This window comes from Cetorhinus maximus, chromosome 22, assembly GCF_964194155.1.
Source record: "Cetorhinus maximus chromosome 22, sCetMax3.hap1.1, whole genome shotgun sequence".
Classification (NCBI taxonomy): domain Eukaryota; kingdom Metazoa; phylum Chordata; class Chondrichthyes; order Lamniformes; family Cetorhinidae; genus Cetorhinus; species Cetorhinus maximus.
In genome coordinates this window covers 71,525,501-71,546,858 of record NC_135900.1, presented here as the reverse complement: position 1 = coordinate 71,546,858, position 21,358 = coordinate 71,525,501, and the positions used below count along the sequence as shown (strand labels likewise).

The window sequence follows — 21,358 nt, the reverse complement described above, 5'->3', positions numbered from 1 at the left end:
ATAAACCAGCTCAGCACAGTGCACAACCAGGTATGTGCAGAACGAGTGATCTAAACCAGCTCAGCACAGTGCACAACCAGGTATGTGCAGAAGGAGTGATCTACATCAGCTCAGTGTGGGAAGATAATCACACTGGAGCTAAAAACCCCTAGATTTCGGGATCAGTGGAAGACCATCTGATTACTATGGGAGAGGTACTGCAGGCACAGCAATGAGATCGATAAATTTTTATCAGGTAGGGGAGTTAAAAAATGTGGGACAAAGGCAGCTAAATAGAGTTGAGATACACATCAGCATTGGGCATCTCTCCAGTAAGGGGGACTGATCTGTACAGAAACTGAAGAAAAATATATCTTTGTGGCGTGTAAGACCGGGAACTCGAGGCCATGTTCCAGCCTGTCCCTCACTAGTGGTGCTCTTGTGGAAGTTGGTATGACTCACCGCATTGGGCATCCCACTGTCACTGGTATGCCACGTTCTACGTAATCATGGGAAATCAGAGTCCCCCCCACCCCTCAACTCCCCTCCCTCCAGTTTAAGGACTAGGGACTCCCAACCCCTGGGTCCATCCCTCTTGCTGACCCTTGCTTTGTAAGATGTGGTCATAGCAATCAGTAAACTCCAGGAAAAGACAGACCCCACATAATGGGGTCTCCATTTGTTTCTTGCGGGTTGCACAGGTCTGAGCCAGAGTTACCATATGAAACCAATAGTAAATTCCAGGGATCTTACAGGATCAGAAGTAGGCCTTTCAACCCATTCAGCCTGTACCACCTTTCTGTTAGAACATGGCTGATCTGTATCTCATCTCTATTTAACTGCCTTTGCTCCATATCCTTTGATGCCCTTACCTAATAAAAATCCATCAATCTCAGTCTTGAAGATTTCAATTGATCTCCATGATCCTTAGCCTTTTGGGGACTGAGTTCCAAAAGAACATTTGGGGAGCACTGTTTATAATTAATTTGAGTTGTGGCCTGTGGTATGTGTAGCAGGCTTGGAATAAACTGGTGATTTTGGACCTATGGTTCCCAAAACTGTCTACCACTGAATTAATCCCCATGTCATGTCTGAGTCTGTTGTAGACTAATTGGTAGAAATGAATTACTATGTTTAGTCAACAATTCTATTATTGTATCATGTGACTACGAGAATGGTAGAAGACAAACTAGGTGGACCTTGTCTTTTATCACCTAGGAGTTTCTGTTTCCACTACTACTCATGTGTAAAAGTGCTTCCCGATTTCACTCTTAAGCAGCCTAGCTCTAATTTTAAGATTTTCCCCCTTGTTCTAGATTCCCCACCTGAGGAAACAGTTTCTCTGTATTTACCCTATTGAATCACTTGCCTGATACAACGTAGATTCACCAGAATGATAATAGGACCTAAAAGGTTAAGTTATGAGAAGACAGGCTGCATAAACATTGTTTGTATTCCCTTGATTGAGGGGTGATCTGACTGATGTCTTTGAAAATTATTAAGTCCTATTATCATTCTGGTGAATCTACGTTGTATCCTTTCCAAATCCATCATATTGTCTGAGGTTTAATGGCCAAAACTGTATGCAGTAATCCAGATGGAACCTGGACAGGGTTGTGCATCACTTCCTTACTTTTAATTTCCAACCATCCTGAGATAAAGACTAACATTCTATGAGCCCTTTGAATACTCTTTGTACTTGTGCACTAGTTTTTAGTCATTTGAGTGCATTCACATGTGATGTCAGGTCTGAGTGTTCTGAACCAGTTCTACACAGTTCACACGCGGGTAAATAGAGTGATTAGACCAAGTCAACACAAGCCACTGCTGGGTAGTTAGAGATTGGAGGATCAAAACTGGAGGCAGTCTACAGCTAGATATGTTTATACTGATTGTTCAGAACCAGCTTAACACAGGGAGATAGACACAAAATGATCCAAGATAGGTCAAACCAGTTCTGAGCCAGCCAGGTAGATATGAAGTAATCTAAGCCAGATCAACATAGAGCCCAGTCAGGCAGATAGACATTAAATGATCTAAATGAACAACAGAGGTCAGACCACACAGATAGACATTGAATTGAATCAGCTCTGTTCTGTTGGTCAGATTAGTAGGCTGGAAGAGATGGATGGTGTCTCTGAGTATCACAGCCCAAAAAATTATCTTTGACTCTACTGGTGAAATTTTAAGGTACAGATTTACCTTAAAATCAGTTCTAGCTTAATCTGACAGAATACACCAAATATCGAGAGAATTAAATGGCTTGCAATTAGGCTAATGATTCTGAAGACAAAATGCTTTACACAAGCTGCATAATCCACTATATCTGTGAGAAGTGAATGAATTCATGGCTCCTGTGATCATAATCACTTTTAAAACAGTATTCTAAAAATGGTTCCTCAGTGGAGTAAATCTGCCTGATGTAGAATTGAACAGCCCAAGTTTGATTTCTAGTATGTGCTGAATTGGAATTGACAGTTGACTATCAAATGGGATTAGAGAAAAGAAATTACGCAGGGAATCGATGGCCAGTCACTTATGTTGTGAAGTGTTGGTGTGAGAACTAGGATTCCTTCCATGGTTGAATAGCCTGAAACACAATGTCAAGGCCGGGGAGGTCAGAATGTCAATTTGGCTGAGGTGCTAGAGGACAGCTGGAAGCAGTATAAATGTTAACCCAGCAGGAGACAACATCTTAAGGAGAGAAGGAGACAAAAAAAGGCAAGAAATTAATTTGCCATTCATGTTATTCACCAAAATTGATCATTTAGCTATCCCAACAATCTAAATGTGGCCTTTCTTGTAAAAACTACAATGTTTGAAATGAAAGCTAAACATGTGCGATAGTGAATTGCCAAGGTCATTCACAGGCCAGTTGGAAACTAGTCACTTAGCTCTCACTTTGATGAATAAACACTTAACTGTTGGGTAAACAGGAACTCCATATGTTAAAACAGCTCACACTGGGGTTTCAGTCTTAAAGAGGCACTGCTGCATCTGTGTTGGCAAAAATTCTTTGTCACATTAATCATCATGATATAACTCACAAAACGAAAGCTCGGTTGCCCTCGGAAAGTATGACTTGTGTCTCCTTTGGGAACTACCCTTCCCCTGAAACAGAAGCGGCTTTAAGGATAAGTTTGAAATTTAAACTTGAGTCATACAGCTGGATTGGCAGTCAGTGCCTGTATTGGCAAGTCTGCTAATTGCTCCTATTTTTAAGTTCTCTCATTGTCTCATCACATTCCCCCAGCAGGGGTCTCTTCTGAGGCAGAGCTCTATTTGAATGAGGCTGTAGGTAGAATCAGTCACCCTCTGCTATGGCTGTGGCAAAGCTCAAATGTAATTCTTTCCCCTCATTTACCTCCAACAGCAGCCACCCTCCAGCGGGAGGGTTGTGGATTTGTTTCCAATGGCACACAGTCATCTGAGGTATGGCACATTATGCCTCCCTCTCACCTCCTCAAAATAAATGGCTTGAGTTTGGAAATCAGATATACCCTGGAATTATACCAGGTGTGTTCTGTGCTGAGTTATCTGATCATAGTTTGGATCCTGATGAAGGGAGAGGAGGCTTACATTTTCTGGGGTGGGAGTGGAGAATCGGCAAAGTGTTCCTACTCCTGATTGCTGTCTGGTATCCCCTGCTGAAACATTGTGTGTGAGCATGCCTGTGTGGATTTATGTCTGTCCAGATCTGTGTTTCTGTGTGCGCATATGTGCATTCTGTGTACACATGTATGTGTGGTTGCATGTGTGTGTATGCTTATACATGACAAGTTTGGGATGGGCTGTGCTCAAAAAAAGGTAAGACAACTGGAGGCTCCTTCCATCTCTGGTCACTGTAACACACCTTTAGAAGAGAGTAGGAGGGCAAGTAGAAGAACAAAAAGACAAAATTAAATACTTTATTAAAGAATAGATAAAGAATCAGGGTGCGGTTGAGAGGGACTGTGCTTAATCAGATGAGGAACACAGCAACAGCTGAAACCTGTTTGCAATTTCAAAGTGAAAAATAACACGAGTTTAACCCTTGAGTATCACAGTATCATTACTACTCCCAAGGATATTCCAGCCCATAGAAAAAAAAAACCTCAATTTTCAAAAAGCTGTCTGTATTTTTCATGCTCTGATTGATGTGTTCCTACTCCTATTGAAAGGTATCAGAAAATCTGAAAAGGTTTTATTCTGCATTTAAAGTTTGTGAATAGCTCTAGAGCCAGTCAGCTCAAAAGTCAATTGCATCTCAAGCACTTTTTCCCCTCTATGGGGGGAAGAGAGAGAAGCAAAGCGAACTACTTTGCCATGCCTTTGCTAATTTGGTAAAATATGGTGTTTTTTTTCCCCTTTTATCTTGCTGCAGCTTAGTCAGTATTCAAGGAATGTATATCTCTTTTGATGTGTTTGACTCCCTGCTGAATAAGTAAAGGCTCAGCTGGTGAATGGGCAACGAGCCATGTGAACCGATCTGGGCTCGATGCTGAGAGCAGATAAATCACAGATTCATTGGAATGATCCTGGGTCTTAGAGAGTTAAATTGCGAGGGCAAGCATAAACTGGGCTCGTATTTCCTTGAGTTTAGAAGGTCAAAGAGCCACCTAATTGAAACGTTTAAAATGATTTTAGGATACAGTAGGGTAGATACAGAGAAGCTAATTCCTCTGGTGAGTCAGTTCAGAACAGAACAATGGCGAGTAGTAGTCTTAGTTATAACTGGGTCATTCAGTAGTGAAATCAGGAAGTACTTTTTCTTGCAAAAGGTAGTGAAAATATGAAACACTCTGTCCCAAACGGCATCTGAATCAGCGGGATTGATTGAAATTTGCAAGATGAGATCAATAGCTTTTTTTTGTTATGTAAGAGTATCAAGGAATATAAAGCAAAGATAGGGAAATGGAATTGAGGTACAGGTCAGCCATGATCTAATTGAATGGCAGAGCAAGCCTAAGAGGCTTAGTCCTATTCCTTTATTATTCTGCGTTAACTAATGTCAGACAGGTTGACAACTGGAACCTCATAGTTGGTCTCCATGCCTCAGACTTTGGGAGTTTGTTGAGATTTATGATGAACATCCATATCTGTTGTCATTAGGATGATCTGTTGATTTGAGCATCGTATTGTGTATCTGTTGACAATGTCCACTTAGGAAATGAGTCAAGTTTGTTGACAAGCCTACTGGCAAATCCCGGAATGGGGAAAAATTCAGCTGCTGGTTGGGAGGAGGAGGCGGGGGAAGGAGTCGGAAACAATAACACACTTCATAGGAATACAGGAAAAAGAGGACAAAGTTACAAATGTGAAGGTTAGTCCATACAGTTAAGTTTGGAGAAGGAGGCCAACCTAACAAGGGGTGGCCCGCTCATCTTAAATACAGAGCTGGTCAGAATCAGAAGGCTAACCAGGGGAAAACAGAGTCAGATAAGTGTGTTACGTTTCTTATGCTCATGGAGAGAAGCAAAGTTAAGCGAACTAAGTGAGACTTGATTAGAGCAGTTGCTATATGTAAAATAAAGCTTCTTAACAATTAATATCTGATCACCAGTTGCCAGAACATATGTAAAAGACATAATGCCCAGTTCATATCACAAAGGAGTCTTAATCTTTACACCCTGGGTTACATTATGATATGATTAGATATTGGACAGTACATGCACCTGAACACAGTGTATCAGGGGGCACTTAGCAGGAGTGACCAACTACATTGAACTCAGAGAGATTCAAAGGCGGACCCAATATTTTTCATCAGCTCAGTTAAGATGATCTCGGTTCGAGTAGGAATTGGGACAATAACATTGGCTTTACTGCTCCTGACTGTGGAGGGGAATAAAAATCAGCCATGGCTGTTGCTCCTGACTGTCGTCCAGCGACTCCAACTGGAAAATGAGTAACAAAAATAAAAATAGCTGGAAAAACTCAGCAGGTCTGACAGCATCTGCGGAGAGGAACACAGTTAACGTTTCGAGTCCGTATGACTCTTCATCAGAACTAAGGAAATAGAGAAATGAGGTGAAATATAAGCTGGTAGAGTGGGGGGGTTGGGGGGGGTGGGGGGGGAAGAGAGAACAGGTAGAGCTGGATAGAGGGCCAGTGATAGGTGGAGGCAAAGAAGAGATTGCCAAAGATGTCATAGACAAAAGGACAAAGGGGTGTTGACAGTGGTGATATTATCTAAGGAATGTGCTAATGGGGACATTAAGGGTAGTATAAAATGAGTATAGGTGTTGGGCTGGAGCACTTCACTGTAAAATCTCCCCCATTAAGATGTGTCACTCTGATGAAGTATTGGAGAGTGACAATACGTCAGTGAGTTGCAACGTCAAGAGCAGAAAATAAAATTTGAATGAAAAATAGGCTAACTGTGATTTTAAGTTCAAAATAGTGGCATAGTAATGTAAGTATAATATAGGTAATACTGTGCTGGTTATGTTCGTGCTTGATTCTCAAATGTCCATTGATCACAGCTTTCAAGAAAATCTTCAGTTTATTAGGCTCTCTGTTAACGAGGATGCTTTTTTTTGCAAGATTGTTGCGCACACTTCCTTTACGCAGTTAGGATACAGTTTCTCTCTCGAGCAATAAATTATGCTGTTGGTTCATAAGCACCCTAGGTTTTTTACTTAAAACCACCTCAAACGGGTCCCACTATTTCCGGCAGCGAACCAGTCCACACCAGTACTATACACCAGTGTTATAGTGATAAATCTGTACCTACCAGTACTGTACCCTAGTGTTATAGTGATAAATCTGTACCCACCAGTACTGTACCCTAGTGTTATACAGAGACAGACCTGCACCCACTAGTACTATGCCTCAGTGTTATACAGAGACAGACCTGTGCCCACCAGTACTCCAATGTTAAATGTTTAGATTCATGTTACAGGATTTATATTGATTTCAAAGAGTAATTTGTAAAATACAGTGCTATTCATCTATGAATCACTTATTTACTGGAAAGTTAGCCCGTTGTTTCTTGTTTTGTATTTAGAGATAGATATTTCTATAGGTACATATGAAAAAATATATTCCACAGTTAGTAACCATTTTAAACAGTACTTTGGCCCTATATCAATATTCTGTCACGTGAAGTTTGCCAGATACTGAGGATTTTCTGAACATTTATTGCTCTTCCAATACAAGGCTCCAACAATTTGATTTCAAAGCAAATAACATATGAAGCCATCTGGTGATTGCTATGTATATTCTTCACCATTTATTTTAAAATGGTTCACATTTTGGACCCACAATGCCCTGAGTTGCAGGAAATCAAATTGTTTCAATCCAGATTTTGTGTCTTTTTTTGTGTTTTAATTTCTCCTCCCCAAACAGCCTTGCTTACCATCTCCTATTATTTGTATTAAATCCCGTCATCCCTTTAGGCCAACAGCCTGGCTCCCACATCCACAAGTGCCACCCTTTCCCTTGCCAACCCCGATGTCTCCTTACTTAACTACCAATCTGCACTTTACCAGCCTTCAGCAGCATCCATGGCAGCTGTTGCCCAGCGGAGCATGCCACTGCAGACAGGAGCCTCGCAGCTGTGTGCTCGGCCTGATCCCTTCCAACAGGCCTTGATTGTGTGCCCGCCCGGATTTCAAGGTGAGTTGCATTTTGTTTGGCTCAATTTCTTCACCCTGCTGCTTAGGCAACTTCACATCTTTATAACTTGGTGCATACAACGCTATTTCCTATTCTACTAAAAATAGTTTCTCCTGCCACTGTTCCTCCACCCCCCACAACAAGTTTGCTCAACCCATTTAGCAAACAGCTAAGCAGACCAGGAGAGTACCGGGATCAATACCAGGCCTGTGCATCAAAGAGGAAGGGAGGTCAATAAAGACTTGAAAGGTTGGGACCCTTTTCTTGAGAAGAGAGAAGACTGAGGGGTGACCTGATAGGCATCTTAAAAATAATGAAGGGCTTTGATAAGGTAGACATAGTACTCCGTTTGGGGTGGAGTTCAAAACTAGGGGCCATAAATATAAGGAAGTCACAAATAAATCCATTAAGAAACTCAGGATAAACTTAATTACCAACAGAGTGATTAGCATGTGGAACTCACGACCACACAGAGTAGTTGAGGCAAATAGCTTGAATGCATTTAAGAGTACCTTAGATAACTGCATGTGCAGGAAAGAATTAGGAGAATATGATGAAGGGGTAAGACAAAATAAGGTGGGAGGAGATTCATACAGGATAGGCCAATAGGGCTGGATAGCCTGCTTCAGTGCTGTAAATTCTATGCAGTTGACCTCAGCACCCAGTGATAAGGAGGAGGAGGAGAAAGTCAGACAGAGTTCCCATTCCTGACCATTTGCTGAAAAGCACGTGTATGAGCATTGGGTGAGAACAGGATCTGGCTCAACTGTGATGACCTCAGTGGTCAAATAGTCTGACATTTACACATGAAAAAGGGTGAGGCACTGGAGAGTGTCTGTTGCCATTGGAACCTGGAGGCATAATAGTTTTTGAAGATAGTGTGCATCAAATCTCGACTGAAATTTACTTGCTTCAGACAGAACATTCTCTGTGTGTTTTTCTTCTTGCATTTTAAGTGCTCTCTCATTGGTGCCAATAGGGTTGCAGGCTTCCCCGACCAAGCATGCTGGGTACTCGGTCCGAATGGAGAATGCTCTTCCTATTGTCACGCAGGCTCCGGGAGCCCAGCCTCTTCAGATCCAGCCTGGCCTCCTGACACAGGTAGTTGGAATGATCAAGAAAGTGTTACATTTTGAAAAGATTCAACAAACCGTTTATGGCAGACAGAACATAGACAATGGGGTCTGCAAACCAGAAGATCTCATGTGTGATTCGTAGGGCTAGATTTTCGTGGAGTTGGGAAGACTCTGCAAACTTTTAAAAATAGCAGGCGGGACCCAGATGTGGAATCTCGCCGCCATTTCAAACAGACCCAATTTTCGACAGTAGGGGAAAGGGGGCAGGGGATGATTCAAGAAGGTGGGAAACCCGAACACAACAGGGCCATTTGAACTCAGTGCTGAATTCAACAGATCACATTTTGGCTGGTCCAAGGGACTTAACCTGCAGTGTGGAGTCACAAATTGATGGAGTAGACATAAACATTCTTGAAGGACAGATAAGTCTGTATAACTGTCATGATCTGAAGTTTTTTAAATGCCCTGCACTTAAAACTTAAAAAAAGAATGCAGAAGCTGTCAGTGAGAGTTAAAAAAAAACCTCTGCTGGACTGTTTTGATTGACAGGCGTAGGTTAGGAAAAAAAGTAGCATCTGGTCATGTTCTTTCAATAGAGCTCTTCAGTGGCATTTACCCAAGAGCTAGCATTATGTCATTATGAATGCTGGGCTGAACTTCATAAGCAACAACTATCTCAGCAGGAGGTTCTGAATTCAGAGTTTGTTTGACAGTCCTAAAGAGGCTATCAAAGGATTAGCTGTCTTCAATGGGCCGTCTGAATAAAAGTTTGCTTGTTTTTTATAAGAGAGTAACCACTTGAGATTTTAAAGCTTTAAATGGATTTTATGAATGGGAACTTTTTTCACTACCACTGTGTAGGTGTGAAAGCTGTATTAGATTTTTACAATATTTTTCATCTCCACCTGGCTCCTGAGGTCTATCCATGATGGATACTGGGTGAGTGGCTATGGAGGTGACATGGAGGGTATGAGGGCCATGGTGGGTGGGTGGGGGGCATGAGATGACATTGAGTTGGCATGTAGAGTATGAAGGGCCATGGGGGGTGGACAGGGGGTCTTAAGTTGGCATGGAGGATATGAGGGGTCATGTGGGGTTGGTGGAGATGTGAGGGGTGAGGGCTGGAGGCTCTAATAACTTCTAAAACAGCTGGGATGAAGTCCCAGGGAACTGAGACGGGCTTCTAATTAGCTTTATCCAATGTAGTCCAACTATATCCGGCAGCCACCATACCCCCTTTCACCACCCCCACTTCACCACCACACACACAACCCCCACCCCCCCTCGCCCAGTGCAAAAATCACGCATTTTGACTTTTACCGAAGTGGGCCCAGCAAGTTGAGAAATTTCCCAACTCGAGCTACCCGCCTCAGTAGCCAAAGTCCAGCCCTTAGTCTTTGCTGAATCTCAAATGAGCTAATGGTTGAGTGGCAGTTGCAATTGGGAGTCCTAGGGAGAAGATAAACTAGAAAGGGGTCCCACTCCTGTCCACTATCCAATGATCTTTACAGAAACTCATTTTTCTAGCACATGTTTTTATTTCAGATCTCCAGCATCTGCAGTATTTTGCCTTCATTCAATGATCTCTGTTGGAAAGTAAATGTCTTTGGATGTTGGGTGAGAATAAAGAAAAACTTGCATTTATATAGAGCCCTTCATGACATCAAGACAACCCCAAGGTGCTTTACAGCAGTGAAAGTATTTTTGACCTGTAATTTAAGAACGGGGCAGCCAATTTGCAGAAAGCAAGCTCCTACAATATGATAATACTGACCAAATATTATGGGTTTTTTTTTGAGTAGTTAGTTGAAGACTGAATATTGTCCAGAACACTAGGGAGAATTCACCTGCTCTTTGTCAAATAATGCAATGGATCTTTTACATTTTCCTATAAATCCATAGAGAGCATCCAGAGTAGATCCATTAAGATGATGCCAGGAATGGGCAACCAGTTATGTGAGGGGAGGAGAAATAGAGGACCCTTCTCCATTACAGCAGAGAAGCATGAGAAGAGATATAAACAAAGATTATAACTTTATGCAGGGCATTTGTAGAGTGAGTATGGAAAGACCGTTTCCACTGATTGGATAGTCGGTGATGTGGGATCATAACTTTGAAACTGTCACTTTGTGCAACGGCAGAGGTCAGGAGGATTTCTCTAGCCAGCGGGTTTTTGAAGCATGGAATGTTTTGCCACTGGTAGTGGTTGAAGCAGTCAGCAATGCATCTTTAAAGGAAGGAGATAAACATTTGAAGCAGAGGAACAGACAGGGCTACGGGGAGAAAGCATGACAGTAGGATTAGTTTGGATAGCTCAAGGGAAGAAGCAGCACAAAATGACTTCCTTTCATGAAGTTAATCTGCTTTTAGTGGTGCTGGTTGATGGAACAACTTGATGCCTTTGTTTATGTTCACAAAAACAGGCAGGTAGGACTGTTTCACAGTTCATCCAAGGGATGGATGTTTTTTTTTAATTCACGGGATGTGGGTGTTGCTGGCTAGGCCAGCATTTATTGCCCATCCCTAATTGCCCTTGAGAAGGTGGTGGTGAGCTGCCTTCTTGACCTGCTGCAGTCCATGTGTTACAGATACACCCACAGTGCTGTTAAGGAGGAAGTTCCAGGATTTTGTCCCAGCAACAATGAAGGAACAGCGATATATTTCCAAGTCAGGATAGTGAGTGGCTTGGAGGGGATCTTGCAGGTGGTGGTGTTCCCAAGTGTCTGCTGCCCTTATCCTTCCAGATAGCAGTTGTTGTGAGTTTGGAAGTTGCTGTCTAAGGAGGTTTGGTGAGTTCCTGCAGTGCATCTTGTAGATGGTACACACTGCTGCCACTTTGCATCGGCGGTGCAGGGAGTGAATGTTTGTAGATGGGGTGCCAATCAAACAGGCTGCTTTGTCCTGGATGGTGTCAAGCTTCTTGAGCGTTGTTGCACTCATCCAGACAAGTGGGGAGTATTCCATCACACTCCTGACTGTGCCTTGTAGATGGTGGACAGGCTTTGGGGAGTCAGGAGGTGAGCTGCTCACCACAGGATCCCTAGCCTCTGACCTGCTCTTGTAACCACAGTATTTATATGACTAGTCCAGATCAGTCTCTGGTCAATGGTAACCCCCTAGGACAGTGATAGTGGAGGATTCCGCAATGCTAATGCCATTGAATGTCAAGGGGCAATAGTTAGATTCTCTCTTGTTGGAGATGGTCTTTGCCTGGCAATTGTGTGGCATTAATGTTACTTGCCATTTGTCAGCCCAAGCCTGGACATTGTCCAGGTCTTGCTGCATTTGGACATGGATTGCTTCAGTATCTGAGGGGTCGCAAATGGTACTGAACATTTTGCAATCATCAGCGACCATCCCCACTTCTGACCTTATGATGGAAGGAAGATCATTGATGAAGCAGCTGAAGATGGTTGGGCCAAGGACACTACCCTGAGGAACTCCTGCAGTGATGTCCTGGAAGTGAGATGATTGACCTCCAACTACTGCAACCATCTTCCTTTGTGCTAGGTATGACTCCAACCAGTGGAGAGTTTTCCCCCTGATTCCCATTGAATCCAGTTTTGCTAGGGCTCCTTGATGCCACACTCGGTCAAATGCTGCCTTGATGTCAAGAGCAGTCACTCCCACCTCACCTCTGAAGTTCAGCTCTTTTGTCCATGTTTGAACCAAGGCTGTAATGAGGTCAGGAGCTGAGTGGCCCTGGCAGAACCCGAACTGAGCGTCAGTGAGTTAGTTATTGCAAAGCAAGTGCCGCTGATAGCACTGTTGATGACCCCTTCCATTACTTTACTGATGATTGAGAGTAGACTGATGGGGCAGTAATTGGCCGGGTTTGATTTGTCCTGCTTTTTGTGTACCGGACTTACCTGGGCAATTCTTCACATTACCGGGTAGATGCCAGTTTTGTAGCCGTACTGAAAGAGCTTGGCTAGGGGCTCTACCGTCTTCTCCATTCAGATTTTAGGAAAGGGAGTAGAAGCAGGATTGGACTTATACATGTTATTGATATGGAAGCATTGAAAATATCAGGAGTTTGTTAAAATTAATCCTTTTACAAGTTGAAATGGAAATACTTGAACCATACAGTAAAAAAGTCAGTTGCAAACACTAACATTTTGTGGAGATCTTTCATCACAAGGTTGCTACAGTTTCAATGTGTTGATGTTCACTTAATGAATTAAATCAAAACTTGGAACTGAGCATGAGGGGTAGTGGGGGGTGGTGTGGTTAATGTTGTAATTGCCCCCTCACCTTAACCTCATGAGCACTCCTTATTTTGTTCTTTTTCCTTACAGCAGGCGTGGCCTGGTGGGACCCAGCAGATCCTTTTGCCTCCAGCCTGGCAGCAGCTAACAGGAGTGGCAGCCCATACCTCGATGCAGCATGCTACTGTTCTTCCAGAGACAATGGCAGGGACCCAGCAACTGGCAGACTGGAGGTAGGTTCAACCGGTCTAGTTAGTTGAAATGAGATCACTTAATTTTCTGCCAGTTCTTTCCTGGAGGGAAGGAGTACACGTTAGCATAATCAGAAAGCATTTGGTTCAACAAAGTCACGAGACAACTTGGCCTGATGGCTTGTGACACCATGTAATGGCTTAATTAATATCATCGTTGCAGCTGTAGGTTGCTCAGCCTCTGTTGGTTAGTCGGGTGTGAAAACCCAACTCCTAACCATACTATTGAAATATCCAATGCAGAGTCAGCAATCTCCCTGCAGGATATAGCCCAATTTCCTTAATCCAGAGGACTGAAGCATCGAGTGGCTTAAAGAGTCTCCACCTAAGGATGTATAGGAGTTTAAGCAGCACAAACCATACCATTCACTAATACAGAGCACTGATAAGCTTCAGGCTGCTTCTATTTGTTGACTTACAGGATTATTTGCAGCTGAGTAGAAAGCATTCCAGCTCCCAATACTATGCTACCTTGGAGATAATGTGCTTAAGGTGGGTAAATGGCATGAAGATTGTTTCACCATCTTTTTTCATATATCTGCACAGGATGTCTTACCTCTTCCGGTGTCATCACAGGCCCAGACCAGCCAATCAGTCATCACTGATACCCTTGATGTATTTCAGTGTTGGATAACTGAGAATGCCATGAAAGTCCAAAATCCCATCAATAAGTGACCAATGCCCAAGCATGTCATGATGATCCAACTTAACCATGCAAAGAATCTGGTCACTCTATCCCTCTTTTCCTACTCAGAGAACTGCCACTTACTGGCCACATAAATCATAATTGTTTGACGCAATTCCAGTGTCCCATCACCAGAGGTGTCATCATGGAGCCAACTTGGTCCCACAGAGGTCAGGAGAATTGTCACCAGTTGGGCACATAAATTAGAATTGGAAAGTGAACGTGTCACCTGTCAACAGTATTCCTCCAAAGTCTAATCATGACTCCATCCAATATATTTAATGCCCTGAAATTTGTGAAGCTGAGCACATGAAAGAAGTCATTGCAAGTCCTGCCCATGTCAACCGCAAAGCCTTTTCCTCAGAATTATTATAACCTGAAGCTCTGGAAGAAGGTTGACTACTTGTGACTAGTGAGACGTGTTGTTGGTCTGTGCTGTGTTAGAATCGTATTTCTTTAAATTGGATTTTTCTTTTTAAAATATGGAAGGACATTACATTATTTGGACATTGGAGGCTGCCCAAGAGTTGTTTTTTAAAAGGGCCATAAGTTCACTTTGGAACTGTCAACAAGCGGGCCTCTTCCAAGCAATAACCTGAGCTACATGGTACTTGAGAAGGAGTTGTTTGTTTTGAACTGCAAAGTACTTTAATTAATGAAAAGCTGGAAGACAAAAAGGCAATCACGTGGCAGAGGCAAACCTTAAGTTTGAAACTGTGGTTTTTGATTTGTCTTGTTGGGGAAAGGCTGACAACAGGAGGCTACCCTGACTAGCTCTCTCTCCCTCTCTGCTTTGTGAAACCGTGTGTGGTTATTGACCTGTAGCCAGATAATCCTCATCTGAGTGTAGTTTGTCTGCACAATTTTGGACTTGCTAGCTCAGACAGGAAGAATTGGTCTAGCTGTACTCTTCTCCACGCTGAAACAACATTGGTGAACTCCCCAACATCTACTGGGCCCAGTCTGTACCCAAGGGAGCTTCAGACTGACAGCCTCAAGTCTTCGTGAACTTTAATTTTCTCTTCTTTCTAAGCAAGTTTTCTTTCCCATCCGCCTGACTCTGCAGGGACTATCTGTGTGCTTATTTGTTTGTCTGTGTATATGTGGCTGTTTGTGTGTGTGTGTGTGCGTGCGCGTGTGCTGGGGAAGTTTAAAAGGGTTAGTTAAATACACTTCCAGATTACAATCGTGTTTCAACCAGTTCTTGAAACTTGTTTAAAAGGAGTTCTGTTTTATAATAAATTAATCGTTCTGAGTTTTTTGAAAGAAGCCTGGTCAGAATTTCTTTTCATTGGGTACTAGAAGTATAGGTAAACAATTGGCCATTTTGGCGAGAAAATTAAACATTTAAATGAATGGTACGGCCTGCAGAGTAGTGGGGCTTGATAGTTTGTGCACTCCTCCCATCCCGATGTAACAACTGAGGAAGCACGATTATCTCCTTTAACTTCTTTTTGTTTGCCCCAGGAACTCTCATCCACACACCAGCCATTACAATACCATCATGCAGCAACCGGCCCTGCTGGCAAGTCATGTGACCCTGCCGTCTGCCCAGCCGTTGAATATTGGGGTTGCTCACGTAATGAGACAGCAGCCCACTTCAAGCTCCACCTCAAAGAAGAACAAGCAACTGCAGTCCTCTACCAGGTGTGTAGAACGTGCCATTTGAAATTTACTGTGAGACCTGTGGAGGGGTCAAATGACCTCTTTTGGAAAATGGGGGCACAAAACAAAAGTTATTTGGATGCCATTAGGGGACCAAAATGGAGTTTGATGTGCACACCTCTGCCACAAATTGTGCCCGATGCCACCTTGGTGAGGCCATTGGATGTCAGCTGCGCATGCGCTATCAGAATTATACAGAGCAGGCAAACCATGATGTCAATCAGCCTGCAACGCTGATTTGATGTTAGCAGTGCTACTTTGGAGCTCAATGCTCCCGACGATGCCTCCCTTAAACTTGAACAGCTGAACTCTTGTTAAGCAGCAGCAAGGATTCCTCCCTCTATTTAAGCAGATCAGCAATTACTTAGAGGTTAGCTCCTGTTTGATTTCTTCTGGCTGTTGCGATGATTTTACAGTATTTGGTGCTTTCTATAGGTCATGCAGAGCATGAGAAGAGCTCTCAGCGGAAGGCCACATCCACCAATGGAATTCAGGGAGCAATTCTATGTCAACCTCAGCAAGGAACAGTTTGTGAGATGTCTACATTTCACTCAGGATGTCCTCACTGAAATCTGTCACCTGCTGCAGCCACAACTGCAACTACAGAGCAGGCAAGGACAGTCCTGTCCTTCCCCATGGTGCACAGTGCCATTGACTCCCTGCATATCACTTTGCGTGTGTCACTTGTCAACTCTGCCAACACGAGAATCATGAAGGTCTGATATCTGGGCAGCAGTCATGATGCTTCATTCTGTGACAGCTGGCTATACCAACAGTACCTAGCAGAAAGTGTGTCAAGATTCGTAGTAGTTTACTACATGCTGCATCACCTCGCCATCTTGAGGGACACTAATTATTTTCCCACCAGCTTGTCTTGCTCTGTGTGGTCTCTGCTTATTGCCCCAGTCCTGCCGACTGGTGCACTCATGTCTGGGAATAATTGCTTTGGCAGAAGCCTTGAAGTCAGCAAACAGTCCCCCAGTACTTGGCACAGCACTCCCTGTAGACCTCTGTAACCAGAAAGAATAATAGAAAGTACCAAGCACTGTAGAATCAACCTAGATGGCCCCTTTCTTCCCAACTGTCTGTGCAGACTTAATTCAGGTGCGATACCAGTAACTACAACCACAATTTCCCATTCACCAACAATCTAAAACCTTTCTCTCTATCACTATCACAGAATCCACTTAGCCGCAATGCAAAGATAAAAGCTACCACAAAATAAACATTTCAAACCAAATTTATCAATGAAATCATGCCTTCCCTTAGTGCCTTTGCCTATCCTAATGCTGCTACACAGTGCTATCCCAGTGACTGTAGCATGGCTGGTGGAGACTGCAGATGACCTTAGAGAATGACCTCTGTAGATAGCACTATCCCAGCATGGGCAGCAGCAGTCCGGACTGGCTGGCTGACAGAAAGCAGTACAGGCACAGGGTGGGAGGACAAATGCTGTCAGGAGGTTTGTGCTCCATAAAGCCACTGCCACTCCCTGGGGCAGCGTTATACTCCTGATAGCCAGTTGGTGATGGAAGGAAGCCATAGTCAATCTTTACTTGGTATAGATTTATTCACAGAGTGAATCATTGCAGGTATATACCTTCTGGCTTGATTCACACCCTGTCTCAGAAAGTGTCTCTTTATTTGCTCAAGTAGCCATCCAATCAATGCCCTTCATCTTAACCTCAATTGATATAATTAACAGGGAGTGTCTCAACAATCTTAGTCATCTGTTGGAGGACAGATTACTGAATGTACCACCCTGCAAGCCTCTTTGAACACTATCATCCACAGCCATAATGGCAGAAAGCTGTCCTTGCATGGCAGCAGTCTGACCTTCCACTGCAGCACAAAGACATTGGGCAGTTGCTGTTTGTGCTGCAGTGGATCTTGTGACATAGACCATCAGGTGTTGCATCATCCACAAGTGTGGGAATGGACTTGGCCACCGCTTCCATTCTGGAAAGGGTGGGCTCCAGGGTGTGAACAAAGCCCTGTGCCAAATTGGTGCTGGATACCTCCATGTTCCTTAACATTGAGTACAGGATTTCTGGCAGGCCTGCCAATGAACTGAACATTTTGTGGTGCACTCCCATCAGTGTTCTTCTGTAGGTTGCCTCATTGATATACCCATGTAAGTACTCTGTAAGGGTCCTGTGTGAGACCTCACTCTCTGGTCAATTGGCACCAGCACTTTCCTTGTCCTTGCCCTGGCTGCAGCCCACTCAGACCCAGTGTCTCACGTAGTGCAGATCCCACCTCTGAACTATAATATACTCAGTGTCAGGATCTGAGCTTGTGGCTGTGAGTGTGAATCAAATGACAAGGCTGTATCTTCATCGTCACTCTCTTTTTGGTGTTCCTTCCCTGCCTGGTCAGATTGCTCCTCTTGTGTAGCTGAAAGGAAAAAGGAACATGGGTAAAGTTATGGTGAAGAGAGGGAGGAAAGTAGGGCATGCTTACACCATTTGCAACTTGTAAATCAGAAGAGATTGAGATGAGGGGTAAGTGGTATCTGAGAAACATGATTGGGTATGAAGATACTGCCATCTTCAATGGTTTCAAAACTAGCTGGTGGTAATGGCATCAGCAATGGCCATTCTAGCACCATTTCCTCCATTGAGGTTAAGACATGCAAGTGCACCTGTTCCACTCTGGTTAGCTCCTGCTGTCTCCGATTGTGGACGACTGATTGATAGAGATTGTGTGAGGCGAGCGATGGTGGCTTGGTGAGGCTAGTGGCATAGTTGGTGAAATATAGTATTTTAAGATGCATTCACTGACCCTGTCCACTTGTGTGAGATCATTGATCTTTTGTGGTACTGCATCCAATTCCTCAGGGCTTGACCCTTGGCATTGATCTCCTTGGCTATCTTCTCCTTTTGCCTTTTGACCATGTGTCTGGAGGACCTCCTGTGGATACAGGATATCTCTCCTCATTTCCACCTCCTGCACCAAGACCTCCAGTGTAGTGTCCGATTACCTTGGAGCACACTGACATGTTTTGCCATTCCTCACTCTTTCTCAAGTCAGATTCCCTTCACAAATCCCAGCAACCCTTCCAGCTACAAAGCACCTCCCCTTTAAGAGATGCAGGCTATCTTTAAGCAGCGCAGGCTAGTTTTTAAGTGGCGGTATAAAATTGTGATTTTAGGCTTCCTGCTGATGCAAGGAATTAATGAACAATGCAGTTAGTGCTGGCAGCATGAAGAAATCATTGTGAGAAGTATGCAGCAAGAAGATGGCATGCTGCCTCTATTTCATTCAATGGGTTTAAGTTAATTGTGCATCAGGATCCCCATGCCCATTTTGGGGTCTAACCCAATTTAGCTCCCAGTGTCTCTTTTGACAAAGAAAGGAGGAGAAAGATTTTATTTATATATATAGTGTTTTTCATAAGCTCAGAATATCCCAAAGTGCTTTACAGCCGACAAAGTTCTTCTGAAGTGTAATCATTCTTGTAATGTGGTGAAACGAGGCAGCCAATTTGCATTTAGGATGACACCTTCCTTCAGCACTTGAGTGCCAGCCGATATTGGGTATCCTTGTCCAGGGGTGGAGCTTGAACTCTCAACCTTCTGACTCAGCAGCACTGCCCTTACACTATACCTTTGTGGCAACCAAAATTATACACAAATCAAGTTTAATCTTACCATTATCATGTCTCAGTAAAGCAAAAACGCACCCTCTGGATTCTTACACACCATTGCCTGGAAAGCACAACAAGAACTTGTATTTATATAGCACCTTTAATGTAGTAAAACATCCTAAGGCGTTTCACAGGAGCATTATAAAACAAAATGTGACAGCAGCCAAATAAGCTTATGTTAGGGCAGATGACCAAAAGCTTGGTCAAAAATGTAGGCTTTAAGAAGTGTCTTGAAGGAGGTAAGAGAAATGAGGTAAGAGGTGAGGCGGAGAGATGTAGGGAAGGTCTTTCAGAGCTTAGGGACTTGGCAGCTAAGGCAGGCCACCAATGGTGGAGCAATTAAAATCAGGGATGCTTATGAGGTCAGAATTAGTGGAGCGTAGATATCTTAAATGGATCTGTGGCTGAAGAAGAATACAGAGGAGTGAAACCATGTAGGGATTTGAAAACAAGGATGAACATTTGAAACTAAAGCATTGCTTAACTGTGAGCCAATGAAGGTCAGTGAGCACAGTGGTGTTGGATGAACGAGACTTTGGGAGACTATCCTAAAGCTAGGATACTTTAAGCTGAGGGAGGATAGAACTAGAAGGCCAACCTTTAGCGGATTGGAATAGTCAACTCTAGAAATAACAAAGACATGGATGAAGGTTTCAGCAGCAGATGAGTTGAGGCAAGGGTGATGTTGGGTTATATTTCGGTGGTGAAAATAGGCAGCCTTAGCAATGCCGCAGATATATGGTTGGAAGCTCATCTTGGGGTCAAATCTGACAGCAAAGTTGCAGACAGTCTGATTCAATGGTCAGGGAGAGGGATGGAGTCAGTGGCTAGGAATCGGAGTTTGTGGAAGGGCCCCAAGCCAAGGGCTTTCAGTCTTTCCTATGTTTAGTTGGAGGAAATTTCTGCTCATCCAGTACTGGACATCAGCCAAGCAGTTTGATCATTTGGAGGCAGCGCAGGGGTCAAGAGAAGCGGCGGTGAGATAGAACCAAGTGTCATAAGTGTATATGTGGAAGCTGACACTATGTTTTGGATGATCTTGCCAAGGAATGAGCCAACATTCGATTTTCTTTTCGAGGCAACGAGTGTCATTTGTAGGTTCCATCTAAAATAGCCGTGTGCTAATTTGTTCCTTTTATTGAATTCCTATGCCACCCATTCTTTCTTAAAATATGTAATACTTGTCAGATTGAAGTTTAATTTCCAGTGAATACGACATTTATTTGTAATTTTCATAGGCTGTGTCTATTAACAGTAAGTCCTTGTTTAACATTACCCCATTTAACATTGTTTTGCTTTAAAGTCAGTAAGTTAATGGGGCCTGTAATCTTCTTGAGCATTGCGTTTTAAAATAATTCCCCACAAGATCCGATTTTGGAACAGTCTCTCCCTACTTCCTGGCTTCCAACTTGTAGCCTCCCCCCAACTGGTGGCCTCTCCCCGGACCCTGAGTTGCGGCCTCCCCCCGCCCTCCCACCCCCCCGCCCCCCTCCCTCCCCCACATCTCCGCACCCCCCCCCCCCCAGTTCCCTGGGTTGTGGCCTCCCCCTGCTCCCTGGTCAATGGGTTGTGGCCTACCTCCCACTCCCTGACTCAGCCTCTTCCCTCTCCTGGACCTGCATTCCCCTTTGAAGATCCAGATCCAGCCTGAAGCTCCGATGTTGTGCAAGTGAAAGTACCGATGGAGCAGAAGTGTCAAGCTGGGGCTGCTCCAATCCATGTTTTTTTTTTAAATACCCCTGCCTCGCTGTTTTTCTCCCGAACCCTCGCTGGCAGGAGCATTTGGAAAAAAACATGGATTGGAGCAGCCCTAGCTTGGCACTTCTGCTCCTTTGGGACTCAGACTTCCACAACATTGGAGCTTCGGATCAGATCGGGATCTTCAAACGGAAACACAGGTCCAGGATAGGGAAGCGGCGAAGGGGTGAGTCAGGGAGTGGGAGGTTCAGCCAGAGGGTGGGTTGGGGAGGGGTGGGGGTAGAGGCCACAACTTGGGGTGTGGGGAGGGAAGCGGCTGCAATGCAGAGGGTCGGGGAGGGGGAGGATCTGCAGCGACCAGGAGGATCAGGGAGCAGGAAGTACTGAGTAGAAAGTTACATCTTTCTTTTATAGTTTCAAACTTATTTTATTTTAAAACTTATTTCATTTAGCAATGTAAAATATTCCAACTTAGAGGGTATAATATTTTAAATTTTTTTCTTCTGATAGGGAAGATCCTACAGAACCTAACTACAGTTTTAACATTGATT

General features: G+C 43.7%; 1 protein-coding gene across 6 annotated transcripts in view; it reads left to right on the top strand.

Moving 5' to 3' along the window:
- hipk2 (homeodomain interacting protein kinase 2) overlaps positions 1 to 21,358 on the top strand; it is a 276,241-nt gene that overhangs the window by 240,655 nt on the left and 14,228 nt on the right. For 3 of the 6 annotated variants that reach the window (XM_078568525.1, XM_078568522.1, XM_078568520.1), the window contains 4 exons: positions 7,356 to 7,575; positions 8,555 to 8,676; positions 12,950 to 13,092; positions 15,263 to 15,442. In XM_078568525.1, the coding sequence (XP_078424651.1) occupies positions 7,356 to 7,575; positions 8,555 to 8,676; positions 12,950 to 13,092; positions 15,263 to 15,442 (665 nt within the window). The remainder of the gene's footprint in view (positions 1 to 7,355; positions 7,576 to 8,554; positions 8,677 to 12,949; positions 13,093 to 15,262; positions 15,443 to 21,358) is intronic. The other 3 variants (XM_078568524.1, XM_078568523.1, XM_078568521.1) reach the window with 3 other exon arrangements.